The sequence below is a fragment of the Passer domesticus genome, chromosome Z, assembly GCF_036417665.1.
Source record: "Passer domesticus isolate bPasDom1 chromosome Z, bPasDom1.hap1, whole genome shotgun sequence".
Classification (NCBI taxonomy): Eukaryota; Metazoa; Chordata; class Aves; order Passeriformes; family Passeridae; genus Passer; species Passer domesticus.
The window spans coordinates 12,357,409-12,372,638 of record NC_087512.1 but is presented as its reverse complement, the minus strand read 5'-3'; the positions used below and the strand labels follow the sequence as shown (position 1 = coordinate 12,372,638).

General features: G+C 35.2%; 1 protein-coding gene across 5 annotated transcripts in view; it reads right to left on the bottom strand.

The window, feature by feature from the left end:
• The window catches only part of WDR70 (WD repeat domain 70), a 127,963-nt gene that overhangs the window by 81,639 nt on the left and 31,094 nt on the right, over window positions 1–15,230 (bottom strand). For all 5 annotated transcript variants that reach the window (XM_064405728.1, XM_064405729.1, XM_064405732.1 and 2 more), the window contains exons 6-7: window positions 9,868–9,927; window positions 4,522–4,655 (exon numbers count right to left, since the gene is read on the bottom strand). In XM_064405728.1, coding sequence (XP_064261798.1) covers window positions 4,522–4,655; window positions 9,868–9,927 — 194 coding nt within the window. The remainder of the gene's footprint in view (window positions 1–4,521; window positions 4,656–9,867; window positions 9,928–15,230) is intronic.

Below are 15,230 nucleotides of genomic sequence, written 5' to 3'. Positions count from 1 at the left end.
TTTATGGTCAGGGCTTTAATTCAGCAAACTTTATCTTAAAGTTAAATAATACCATCAGTCCTGGAAACATGACAAGAGATAACCATCTGTCCAGTTTACTATGTCTTAGGTGACCATTCATTTATTTTAACAGTGTTCTCATATACATGCGCCATTGACTGAGAAAACCTGCAGCAGAAACCATGGAATAATAATACTGAGATGACAAAGATGAACTGAAAGTGCGTAGCTGACTGATGAATGAAAAGCTCAATTCCAGCTTCTGCATATTCTCTCAGCATCTTGCATTATGAACAAATTTCATGGCTCTTGTTCTGTCTGAAGCAGATATCCGTTTGATTCCCTATACTTCATTATAAGGATAACAAAGAATGAAAACAGTCTATCCATTTCACACCTGCCAGAATTTATATCTCAGCACACTAACAGAATGTGCAAAATAATGTTACTTTATAGTAATACTTCTTCTCTGCCTCTAGATTAATCTCAAGTACAGGACCGGAACACATTTGCCAGCTAGATTTGGATTCTCATGGCATCCAAAGTATTCTCGAAGAAATATCTTCTCATTGCTTAAGAACACTACTATGTGCATTCAAATCCTAGCACTTTTCAGGAAACTAGTGAAGTTAACACTCAGATGACCAAAAAAACCAACTACGCAACTTGTAACTTAATATTTTAGCATTTCAGTTCTTATACAGTAGTGACCTCACGCAATTTTCTCAGCAGTAGCTACTATCTATTAAATCGGTTCTCAAACCATGAGTTACTACATAAAATACTTAAAATATTGTAATACTTTAAAAGTTCTTCATTGATCATAGTAATGTAAACTAAGCTTAAGTTTCTTATTCAAAAATATGTCTGGCAAAACTGACTACATTACAAGTCAAAAGCTAAAAATTGTTTCAAGCACCCTATTATGTAATACCAACTGGCAGCCAAACTGGACTGAGTATTATAAGCTGAGTTTTAATAGAAAGGAAACATTCAAATCTGGGAATTTCCAAAACAGATCACAGTCAATACCTGAATAAACATTCTGATCCTCAAGAGAAAAAATGAATACTTTCTCAGAAAAGAAGATGGCCAGCTACATTAAGCTCAGAGGAAACACTGAAAGAAATTACAGGAAACCCACAAGAGAAGTAATATCTAAAGTCTAGAATATTCTCTGCAGACAACTGATAAACCTAGACTAAAGAATACATCAGATTCCATTTTTAGAGAACAAACACCTTAGGAAGTAAATTTTTTTTCTCAGTTGTACTTCCGAGCTCTCTTGTCCAATTGTATGATCATACAAAATATTCCTGAGTTCCACCTGAGTACTGTATATGGAATGAAGTACTCATTAAGCTACATTTCTCATACTCCAATGCTGAAATTGGCAAAAGAAAACAGCCAACATCTCCAAAGCACAGGTTCATATTTTGCACTTATCACTGTTGAAATGTAAGAATAAAAAATAAAATTAGACTAAAACATATTTTCACTTGATGCATGTCTCATGCATGAAAAGGATCAGACCACTAGGTAATAACAAACAGGTCAGAGGAAAATCTGATTTCTGAAAGAATCCGCAATACATAAAGGCCCACTGAGTCTTCTGAAAAAAAAACCTGTTTTCTGAGACCAAAATACTAAAAGCCAAACTACAGGCATTAATACTATTAACAACACACTGTTAATAATTCAAACAACGTCATCTGTATCAGCACGTCTGAACAAAGTTTTCTTTTGTCTTAGAATTTCTCCCAGTAAGGAAAAGCAACTGATTTTACAGAAACTAGCACAATGGAACACAACCAGTAATTTATCAAATGAGTCATGTGAAAATATTAGCTTTAGAGAACAGACTTCCATAACCTTTACCTAAAGAAAAAAAAAAAAAAAGCTAAACCCATACCGTCTTGACTGTGCAATGTAACTTCTAAAATCATATCTAAAAATTGCTTCTATAAGCAGAGTATTTGCAAAGTGACAGAAGTTACCACTTTTCTGATATTTACTGGAACATGACCAAAAGTGACGCTCTACAAAGGCAGTTCTTTAAGAAAATATTTTTGGTTCTTATTAATGCTATAGCAAAAGTCTTGGGAAACTTATAAAACAGTTCCTTTTAACAGCATTAATCTGAAAAAATTTGGTTTAAAAATTGCCAAATGTGCACAGCCCTTTATACCAGGACCTGCAGAATCATGACACAAATATTTTCTACACACATAACAGCTTTGCCTTACACTTCCTTTTGGTTTAACACCAAGGTATGGCTTGAAAGTACTAGCTTTTTGTCAGGCTGGGTTTTTTTTAACTTTACATCACAAGTCCAAGGAGAAATTAAGAGAGTAACCTGATATTATGCTACAAAATGGAGCCTTGACAAAACAGAATTGATCTCAGGCTCCTTCCTTTTTAAAATGAAATTAAATTTATGGCTCCAGATCTGGATTTCTGCTAACACCTAATGTTTCCATACCAGAACTCCTCAGAATTCTTTGAAATTCAAGTCTGTGAATGCTAATAGCCCTTCAATAATAAACTTCATAATGAAAAAGTAATATAAGAACATATATACACCTGGACACAAGTTATATAATATTCCACATAGTGTTCACCAGCTTGTCTCAATGTCAGCATGAAAGAACTTGAAGCTGCATCTTCTTACCAGAGATATAGTTCCAGTTTTATGTTTAGAAAAAGATACAGAAGCTATATTTGAATAATAATTTTGAGCCCCCAAAATTAGTTCATGAGACTTGCATCATATTTGCAATTTCCAAACTTCACACCAGTCATGTCCATTTTAAATATTACTTCATGTTTATGTTTTAAGCACTTTATTTATACGTCAATGTACTCAAACTGCAAGAATTTCACAAAGAGCATTTATATAAAAATACTTATGAGATCCTTGCAACACACTAAATTAAGAGTGTCAAGAATAACAAGCATTTTAAGTTTATATTTTATGTATTTATAGTCTTTTGCTATAAGGAGCTTTCCTATTTATCTGCAAGCTATCCCTTAAATAGAGCATTAACATATGTTCTACATGTGGTTTTTATACAATATTTATATTTTACACCATTATTAGCAAGTACTACTAAACCTGAATGCAGTCTTCTGCTAAACTTGAAAATACTTCATTAAAATCATTTCCTACTGTGAGAGTAAAGGGTGTCAGCTCCTTTCCCTCAGTTACACCAGAGGAAAGACAATACCAATTATATCCTGCTAAGTAATCATGTAAATGAAACTCATGCCAGAAAAGTCTGAATATCATTTTATATGTGAAAACATTTATTTATTTATTTATTTATTTATTCCTAAGTGGCATGTTTACTTAATTATGTTTTTAAACTAAATGTATCATTTGTCAGCTTATTATAAGAAGTCAAAGTCTGTCAAAGAGATTGGAATTGCATAATGCAAATCACACATTTTGTTTTTCCAATTTTTCACACTTCAGACCAATAGTAGAATCCCTTTCTATTTTGCTCCTGTTAAGGATAACAGTCTTGACTTCTTCTCATCTTTCATTATCTAGATTTTTGGCATATCTATAGTCAGTTATACGCATTCTAGCCTTTCAAACTGACTGAAACTCAGCTGTAGCTTTTTAAGACAGTAATGACTAAAAATAGACATTCTGAGCACTACTTACTCTGTGTGTAATAAATTACAATCCCTTTTTTAATCACACAGAAGTACTTTATAAACTGTACCACATCATCCAGACACCAGTACCATTTAGTACCTTGCTAAAACCACTGCGTTTTATTTTATGCAATATATTTTTCAGATAGTTCAGTGTGCACTACTGTTGAAGGAGTTCCAGTTCTCTATGGTATAATTAAATTAATTCACTTCACTTAATTTCTTAATTACCAATGAACAATATGGATAATATGGAAATAACTCTCTAAAAATGCTTCCTGTATTTTCTTTTCAATTTGTATATATAGAAACATAGAAATAAATGTAAATAAGTATATTTTTTTCTTTCAGAAAGACAGTGTTTCACACTATGTTGTTATTCAGTGATCATTGCAATGCAAAAGACCAGTGCTTCTGAAACAGAGGACTTCATGAAAATTGAATGAATTACCCTTCCCTTCAGAAATCGTGGGAGGAACTAGAGAGGCTCCGCACAAAGGGGTCAACTAACTGTTTTAACTTGCTTCTTCTCTTAATTAGTTTTATGTAAGCAGAATATATATAGAAAGTGTATTCTAATAATGTCAGTTAAACTATGACAGTCAACTTGTCTTTGAGGGGTTCCTTTTCTGATGTGCTATTAACAATTGCATTGGCAAATCCATCTGTAGCTTCCCAAAAGGGGAAAACATGCAAGTCACTGCAAAAAGCAGGAAAAGAAATAAGCAGCCAGGTTCTTAGGTTCACATTCCTTGGTATTCAAGAGCCTTTTAAACGAGCTGTCTTACAAGGCTTTTGTGCATTCTACCAGGAGCTTAACATGAAACATTAAGTGCAAAAGGCAGCCTTCAAGCCTACCATTCACAAGGCTGGAGTGACCGAAAAGCTTGAAGAGAGGCATCCATTCCAGCAAAATCCCAAAATTTTACATCATAGTCATATCCACCAGTTATCAAACGAGCACCTGAAGGATCCAACCCCAAAGCAGAAACCTGTAAAGGAAAAAAAAATATAATTATAATAATTCAGGTTTTTTATTTCTTCCACAATTCTTCAGGGTCTCACCAAAATAAAAAATGCTACTAAAGTTTAAAAAAAAAAACCAACAAAACTCAAACCCAAGTCTCAAACAACCCAGAGTGGTTTCTTACTAAAACATCTTAACTAGATTTTCATTTTGAAATTTCACTACCTTGAATAAAGTCATAGTACTTTTGAAGTAGCAGTAAGAATGGAAGTAGCAATTATATCGTCTGAATCAACCACTGAAGACAGCTGAGAAAAAATTAGCTTACAGTGTTTACTTCCAAATAATTTCATTGCAAAATGAGGCTAAGTGTTTCTATGAAGAAAATTGTGCTCTACACTTCTATCAAAATTACAAACAATATTTCCAGCAAGGTAACAAAATAGTGTTTAACATTCACCAGCTAAAGATTCTAAGTTTATTTAAGACAGTTCTTGTGCATATACACATTGCTTAGTTAAATTTCTCTTCTGAAAAAGGAACATATGAATAAAATAGGGTATAAACTTGAACTTTTTTAAATCACAGATTTAAAAAATATACTACTGTAACAAAACAGATCAAAGTAGCTTCTCAAAACCAATTTCTTTTATATACAAAACCAGCTTCTCAGAGCTACTAGAAATTCCGATGAAAGAATGCTTATGCTTATTATTCTCATATGTTATTCTCAAATCACAGATCAAGTAAAATGAAAATTTTACTGACAATCTATTTTAATTCTCTATTTGAAGAATGGTAATGTTCTCTAGTACAATAAATAGTATTTCATATACTAAAACAAACAGTAGTGTTCAAAACACTAAATGGAGAAATAAGGTAATAGAAGACATTTCATTAGAAATTATATAAAATAATTATTTGAAATCATTTACCTTCAAAATTATTTCTTTTCCTTACACATTTGTGAAAATATCGTATTTACTATTATGGTTTCAAACATAGGATTAGCTGGTCAATGTATTAAATTAATTCAGCTACCAAGAGATTAATTCACAAACAATTAAGTTATCTACATAAGAGAGTGATGAAAAGTTCTATCAAAAAATATAAAACTAGAGTATTTTTCTAATTACTCAAAATTACACCTAGTCTGAAATGTTAAAATGCCTGAAGAAGTTTTCATTAAAGATAAAATTCATATGGAATTCATGCTTATGTTTTAATGGAGCCCATGGGTAAAACCAGTAGATTACTTTTAACAAAAACAAAACAAAAAAATGGGCCATCCCACCTTTTTCAGATAGATAATCATCACATTGAAAAAACCCTTCAGTAAGAAGAAAGATAAGTCTCCAACACAATAAAGTAGTAGTAGTAGTAGTAGTAGTAGTAGTAGTAGTAGTAGTAGTAGTAGTAGTCAGGAAAAGCATTTAAAGAGATAAATCAGAAAATTCTGAAGGAAAAAGAATTCACCAAGAACACTGGACTTATAGAAAACCATGTGGAAAAAAAACCCAATCAAACAAAAACACTATTTATACAGAATAAAAGACAAAAAACCCTTCATTTCAGAGTGGAGGGTAATGCCTGAGAATAATGTCATGACTACAGGTTAGCAAAACAGAATTTCTTCAGGGAAGAAAAGAACTTGGGGAATTACTTTCAGATGTCTAAAACAGCATTAAAAAGTGTATTGATGTACATAAAATACCAAGAATTTTACACAGAAGATGCTTACCTATATGTATCTTCTTTACACGTATACATGAGAAGTACTGACAGGAACAATGATTTAATGCAGACACATAGTAATACCACCAAAAAAATACTTGTCTCAAAGATGTATCAGTCTACTACTGTACTTTTTTTTTCAAAGCTTTAGTATACATCTATATACACTGTGTTATGGACACTTTTAAAACTTACATAAACTGTTGAATAGTTCCCACAGAAAATATTTTAAAGCATGGAAACTAGTTCATGAAAAAGTAACCTACAGAAACAATTGTCTCAATAAAAACAGCCTGTATGAACAAAATTTATTCTTTAAGATGGACAATTTGCTTCCCTAGAATTTAGATTTCCTTATCTAAGGAAATTAGTGAATTAGTATGGGCTTCTTTTGAGTTTTCTTTTTCCAGTATCATGGAGAAACTGTTCACTTAGCTATTATCTTATCAAAGACTCATTTTTAGTTGTCTTCTCCTACAGGTTCCCACTACTGCTGACCAGCTCTGTGCTGACCACTTTTTAAGCATCACCGCCTAAGGCAGGAACCGGCTATTCCCCAATGCTGGAAATCAAGCAGGTGAGGCAGAAGCCTGGCTTGGCTGAGGAGGGATTTTCTCTTGCAAGTAAAGCAAAATTGGAAGGTATATGCCCAGTGGAAGCAAAGTCAGGTGACATGGGAAGAATACAGAGATGCTGCTTACTGCAGCCAAAGAGATGCTGCAGGGAGAAAATCTGTGCAGCCAAAGCTCAGTTGGAGTTGAAGCTGCCCAGAATCATGGGGGAAAACAAGAACTTTTTTTTTTTTTCCAAGCATATTAATGGTTAAAGGCAGTATAGAAATAATACCAGCCCATTACAGGATAAGGATGTGCACTTCACAAAGAGGTAAGAGACAAAGCAGAGATGCTTAAAGCTTTCTCTGCTTCTGTCTTCTGACAGGAGGGGTCAAGACCATGACTGTGAAAATTATCAACTCCCAGCCAATCCTGAAATTGAGCAGGATCTGCTGCTCCAAGTGGATCCCTGTATCAGGCTATGGATATTCAGATCAGGCTGATGAGATTCATCTGAGAATCCTCAAAGAGCTAGCTGATGTTATTCCAAAGCCTTTCTTGATGACTTTCACGCAGTCCTGGGAATCTGGAGAGGTCCCAGCTGACTGGAAACTGATGAAAGTGGTTCCAGTTTTCAAGAAGGGCAAGAAGAAGGACACTGTCATCAGTCACCACCAGCACAGCCTCATGAGAGGAAAGCCTTGCTTATCAAACCTGATTTCCTTTTAAAACAAGGTAAGCCATCTAGTTAATCAACGGATTCCAGGTGATGCGATCTTTTTGGATATAAGTAATACTTTTGATACTATCTCTCACAGAGTCCTTCTTGATGAAACGTATTAGGAAAATGTCCTTCACCCAGAGTGTGGTTGGGCACTGAAAAAGGCTCCCCATGAAAGCTGTCACAGCAGCTGACAGAGTTCACTAAGTGTCTGGACAATGCTCTTGGGTACCTGGTGTGACTCTTGGGAACGGTGCTGTGCAGGGTCAGGAAGTGAACTTGATCTTCTTTGTGAGTCTCTTTCCATCTTAGAAAATTCTGTGATTCTATAACACAGGTACCTCACAGTATTTCGAATACTAGTATACCCAACTGTCTGAAAATAGTGCTTTCAAAACAACCAAGATGTGGCAGAAATTATGATCCTATTCACCAGGCAACTGACTCCTCCTTCATCTAAATGTTCTGCTGTAATTCAGAGGCATTCACTTGCAGAAATCTTTTAAAATGTGAAATCTCTTATGTATTTCAAAAAGGAATATGTCCCTTTTACAACTTAAATGGAAATTTTGAACCCTAGCCATTTCATTCATGATTTCTGACATGCAGAAAAACTGGGCATCTCCAGATTAATCAGAACACTCAAGTGCTCGATTCAGTAACTTCTATATGAGGGAGCAGTTGTGAAATGAGATATTAGAAAGCACATATTTCATATTCTTTCTCATACCCACCTATATATCAAAAGTACCATGAGAAATAAAAAATATATATGAAGTTTCATTGGGAACAGTAATTCCTATTACACTGTATAAGCAATACAACTGGGAAATTAATCAGTTTTCTGGGAAGACTCTCTAGCTTGGGAAATCTTTCCTGAGACTTCTCAGCTGCACAGGAATAGAGTCATCATCAAATCCACATTCACTAGATTGAAGAGGTACAGATGGGATATATAAGGTTAGCTGAAATACAGTACAGTGTATGAACATAATGAGAAGACTGTATTTAAAAATACTGGGGCAAAACACCAAAATCAAGATATGAAGTTATTCCCATCTTTATGTGTCTAAGGTCAGGGGTAAATGGTTTCACTGTTCTAAAACAAAAACCAAAAAAACAAAAGCAAAAAAGGCAGTCCTTCTACAGAATAGATTTTTTTTTCAATATGTTTAATTTACTGCATCCAGTCTAATCCAACTGTGCTATATATATCCCACATTACAATTCACCTCTGGTCAAGGTGATGACAGCTGCATTCTCCTGCAGTCAAAATATCTCAGAAGTCTTCCAGAACTGTAACTTCCACTTTATAAAGCCTTTTAGTTAGAAATAAAATGAGCTTGCTCTCTAAGAAGCCATGAAAAGATTTACTGGTTTAATATAGAGAAAAATAAATCAGAAACATTTACCTAACAAAGTTTGTTAGGTCGTGTATTCAAGAAACATACTGCAGAAGCAGTTACTGTTACATGTAAAATGGGAAACTGATTTGCACTAGTTCACTACTCTGCAAAACCTACTATCCATAGAAATTAATATGCAAAGCAGTTGCATGCACTATGTGTAGAAAAATCCACTCTATTTTGTTCAGTGTTGTGCAATGCAACTTTTACAGGTCAATCAGCCCACAAAAACAATTGAATTTATATTGGAAGATGTGATGATACAGAGATAGATATATAGAGAACAAAAAAAGATACTTCCAAGCTCGTTGTGGTTCTTTAAAAGAAGGCAAAGGAGCAGTAGTGGAGACAAAAACTAGAAAAGATGCAGTCACAGACAAGGAAGGACAAGATCTCAAGAAACTGAGAATGTTGTATAAAAAGGCACTAAAGATTGAAATAAAATGAAGTACTTAGCTGCAAAGAAGTCATTGGCAATAACATAGTCCTTTAAACCCATGACCAAAGAAAGGTCTAGATTAGACCCATGTCTACATATTAAGAAGGTCTATCCTAGAAGAAAAACTCTAACAATTACAGAGAACCATGCTTGATAAAAATGAGACTGCAGTTGAGTCAAATGGAGCCATATTTAGGTTATTACGAGAAATTGAAGAGGTAGTCATGAAACATACATTCAACTGCACTAAGAAAAGAAACCAACTAAAATAACAAATCAAGGATTTGCTTCTTGAATTTAGCTGGTAAGTATTTGTTAACCTATTTCACAGACTGGCACAGTTCTAGAAAAGCACAAAGAGTTGAAAACATGGTATCACTTACTGTCTTTGTTCCATGCTGGAGTGTAATTTCATGAGAATCTGGGATTTTCTTGACAGGGTTCTGGAAAAAAAGAAAATCCACCTCTGTGAAAACAGTACTATCCCAAAAAAAAACCCCATTAATGCAATATATATGTAAAAGTAAGAAGGCTTCCTTCACACCAGTAGTAACATGAGGAGAAGAAATGGGAAAATCACAAACCAGAGACTGATTTCACATTTTTATTTGCATGAATAGACTCCCAAAACTGATAAATAATTGTTTTAAAAATATGACACTGTCTTAAGACTAAAATATCTTAAGATATGAAAATATCTTCTTTTTTCTTTTTTTTTTTTTCTCTTTGGAAGATATTAGTTCACACAGAAAAAAATGTAATGGAAGTACTCAAGTACTTTTGAGCAATTTTCTACAAAGGTCATGTGAATCATTACCCTCAAAATGCTTCTTCATCTGGCACCACTCCAGTTTCCTAAAACAGACACTATCTATCCTCTTGATGCCTAACATCTTTGCTATAATTTTCTGTTGCCAAGTATGATTTAAAAATAATTTTAGGCACATTTTATACTACACATTAAATCTCCATCTTATCCATCTCTGCCAATCCCTTCACTATTTTTCATGCTTCACAGAAATGTCTCCATAGCATCAGGCTGATTACCTTCATACTTTTATTATCTTCTTTATCAGTTCCATCTTTTATTTCTCTGACAAAACTAGAAATTTCCTTATCTTTGGTTTAGCCACACCTACCCTTAACTTTAAACTACAAGGGAGTACACTTAGATTAGGCACTATTCTTTACTTTGAGGGCTGTTAGGCACTGGCAGAGGTTGCCCAGAGAAACTGTGGATGTTTCATCCCTGGAAACATTCCAGGTCATGTTGGATGGTGCTCTGAACAACTCGTTCTAGTAGGAGGTGCTTCTGCCCATGGCAGAGGGGTTGAAATGAGATGGTCTTTAAGAAGGGAGGGCATGGAGGCTGTGCATGTGCTTTCATAATTTGTCTTCCAGAGCAACCACTTTGCTCAATGAAGCCCTACTGGGAAGTGGCAAGACATCCCCTGCTAATGGGAAGTAGAGAATAAATCCTCTGCTTTCCCTTGTTTCCAGGTGTGGACTTCACTTTTACTTCATTAATCTGCCTTTATCTCGATCCATGTGCGTTTTTTTCCATCTTCTCCTGCTCCATCCTGCTGAGGATGAGAGTGATAAAGCAGCATGGTGAGCACCTGACATCCAGCCAAGGTCAGGCCACCACAAGGTAACAGCAAAGGTTTACCAGTAACTACACCACATCCTATAAGCTTTAAGTTTTCAATGCTCCATCATTCCCTACACTATAAACTGGTATTTGCTGTTCTTGGGATGCAAAAAACTGCTCAACAGCCATTGCCGGCACTTGTCATCCAAGCACATTCCATAAAAACCAAAGTGTGAAAAGCAAACAGTTTCCAGGATTCACCCACAACAGCCATCACACACAATAAAAGATGTACTAAAAAAGATTTTTGTGAATCAAAAGCTTTCACAGAAATCATTGCTGCATTCTTACTTTAATCACTGCCAGGTTGCTTTTCTGCATTGGAATTATACAGTTCTTCATTCCATGTAACTTACCGCCAAGGTAGGTATTGTATGTCTATATTGTGTCAGCACTGCATTTAGTTTTCAGAGGGTACTTAACTACTTTCAAAGGTCTTTCAGTAAGCCAAAAAAAAAAAATTAAAAAACAAAATTATCTAGAACAAATTTTATTTTAATTGCTAGCTCCCTCAGGTGACAATAATTAAATCCCCTTTTTTATGAGAAAAGTGAAGCACTAATATGAAAACATTTTTGCTTTACACCACACTCACATTGAACAGTATTCTGGCTACTCATTTTAGAGAGGAAAAACAGACAGGAACATATTCTGCCACCTGATAAATCAAACATTCTGAGCCTAAAAGTCAGACACTTGGCGACTGCTACTGGTGCTAAGCTCTGCAGGGTCCAAGGGATGCCTGACAGTTAAAGTAACTGTTTAGACTATTCAAAACAAAAAATTAAGATAACAACATCCAGGAACGTATCTTGGCATAACATCTTCAAATTAGCTAAATATTTACAAAAAACCAAGGTGGCTTATTCTATTTTAGTTAACCATGAACTTCCTAAATAACTCAGAATGCTGTATCTCTAATGTGCTACAGCACATGCCTATACGTGCACACAGACGTAACTACCAGCACTACTGCATTTTTCCAGTTATTACACTCCAAAGAATAATGAATGCCATAAAATCCTTTTTTTTCCCCACACTTTGAAAGGGAAATATAGCTAATACATTTAGACTGATTTGAACATCTGGATATCATGTATACTGGAATATTACTGTAAGTGTGAAAAAAGTGTCAAGATAGAGTTTGCCTGAACTGTACCTGCACTTCTAGGACTTCAGCTGTTGCTTGGATTTCAGATGCTAACTTTACACAAACTGATTATATGATTTCACTAATATTGTTCTACAAAATTTGTATAGTGATTATAGGAGGTAAAATCTTCACAGGATTTCCAGGGTGTTTTTTGTTGCTGCTGTTATTATTTTCTTTTAAAGCCCATGAGAAAAAGATAATATTTTAAATTTCTGCTTCAGCACAAACAGATGAAAATAGTTATGGTGTTGACATATCTCCTAATACTTTTACAAAAATTCTCAATTCCCTGGCTGATATAAGATTAATATATATTAAATCTGTGAAATAGAGTATTCTACAAGTTCACAATTTTTTCTCAAAATGAACAGTCTTACCTTAAAAGCATTTTCTGCAAAGGGGACACTGAAAATCAGCATCACATCTGCAGTATGGAGTTTCAATTTTTTTCAGGGAATTCCAGCCCTAGCTGAGTGTTATACTCCTGTGTCTAACAACAATCTTCTATTTACTGCACCACTGTCAATAAATATTGTGGATGGCTTTTTTCCCTTGCTACTTTTGGGAGCTTCCTTATTCTCAAACAATACTCAGAAAATATGCCACTAGCATCCAGAGGCTGAAACTACATTAGTCTCCCTAGAATGTTTTGAGAAAAATCAAAGACAGAAACAAAAAGTCGAATAAACCAAAATTACTCTTTTTTCATGGTCAACCAGAGAAGGGAAAAATGATGCATTTATACCTAAAAGAACCTCTACTGTTCAGCTTCCAGAGGTTTGTATATAAATGGAAATTATATTGTATGAAAGAAACTTACAAACTATAGGTAATCTTTCACACATCAGGCCCTTAAATAGGAACTTTTCTGGGTACATACAATACGATAATTTACAGAGAAAAAAGCACATCTTTTTTTCTCTGTGTTTGCAATTGTCTTCTTTGAGAACTTCAAGATCATATGCTGCCATGGAAAAAAGTCTGGATCGCTCCTTTGTTCTCAGTTCTCTACTGAAACACTGGCTTCCTGAAAACTTGAAAAGACTACCATTTGTGAGAGCAGAGCTAAGGCACAGCATGGAGAAAAAAATGCAAAACTGCACCTCGTTGAACTAAAAGCAGAGCACTTTCTCTGTCTTGAGTAAGAGAAAAGGTTAAAGCTGGTTTGGCTACTGCCTACCTTAAATATCTTTAAGACAGCCTTTAAATTGATCAGGGAGATGGAGTACTTCTCTTGCGAGAAGGGAGCATTCCTCAGCCTGGAGAAGAGAAGGCCCTGGCAAACATTATTCCTGCATCTGAAGGGGGCCTCAAAAAAGCTGGAGGGACTTATCACAAGGACATGTAGCATTAAGACAAAGGGGACTAGGTTTAAACTGTGAAAGAGGGTAGGTTTAGGTAAGATATTACAAAGAAATTCTTTACTTTGAGGGTGGCGAGGTACTAGCACAGTGCTGAGAGAAGCTGTGGATGCCCCGTCCCTAAGTTTTTAAGACCAGGCCTGGATGGGACTCTGAGCAACCTGGTTTAGTTGCAGGAACATTGGAATGAGATGGTCTTTAAGGTACCTTTCAAGCAAAACCATTCAATAATTCTAAGTGATTCTACTATACTAAAAACACCCTTCAGCTCCAAGGGTACACACATCCTACTCTTTTGGGTCTCTGGTTTGATAGACTTCACAGGGAAGATGCTGTCTGTTCATGGGCAGGAATGATGAGAAGGAGGCAAAAGATACACTTCACAGACGTGTCTCTATTTCTAGTGAAAATACAGGTTTTGCAGAACAAGTATCACAGAGGTGGTCTGACACAGATGATTACTGCCTTATTTGAAGACAGATGGAAATGACTGGAATACTACATGGGCAGTAGGAACAGCTGGTGGAAATGGAAAAGGAACAACAAACCCTAGCAACAAACAGTAATGCAAGTACGACCATCTACTTAAGAACTTAATTCTCCACAAAAAAGGTCCCCCTACAGAAGGCGGTGTTTTAGTCATTCAAATCTTAGGCCTTCTGGCAATTAAGAAAAAAGGACTTCCTATTTTTGTGCCTTTTGTTTAAATACATAATGTTCATGTTTTCTTGAAAGTTTCATTAAAGCTTATTCTCTTCCCATAGAAAATTCCTGATTTGCATGGAAAAGCAAATGTCACACTGCTGAGGGGCAAGGCAAGAAGTGCAGGAAACTTTGAGACCCTTTCAAAGACTTTTATTTTGTACACCAGCATACAGACTGACAGTGCAGAAATCAGATACTAGCAAATTCATCCCTCTGCTATTTTCTTCAGCAAAGCATTCAAAGTCACAAGTGCAATTAAGAAAGTTAATCAAGATGACAGCGAAGAGTTAAAAAGAGAAATGTAATATCTTCTTATAAAAACGTTCATACTGTAAATTATGTTACATATTGGAGGGAAAGCTCTTAAAACATTTTTAGGAAAAAAATAGGCAGACCACTCATCAACAATCACAACAGAAAGGATGGAATATCTGACACAGTAATTCCCAAAGCAGACAGGTACAACAGCACAAGGTCTTCACAAAAACATGGAATGGTCAGTGTTGGAAGGGACCTCTGAAGATCATCCAGTCCAACCCCTCCAACCTGGAGCAGGTGACACAGGAATTCAGCCAGGTGGGTTTTGAATATCTACAGAGAGGGAGACTCCATGGACAGCCTGTAATGTTTAGACAGATAAAATACCACAGAAATCCAGTGAATTCTGGAGAAAAACCACTGTTTATCGTGACCACCAAAGAAATATGGTCCAAGTGCTAAAGTATGTAGGCACAACCATATGTTAATATGAATAGCAGAAGGCTTCAACTCGTGCTTGTTGTTGCTTATCCGTATCAAAATATTTTGTTTTACAGGTCAAGTATTCTCTCTCTTAAAACACAACACTTAAAACCCTTAAAACATCCCTTGTTTTCA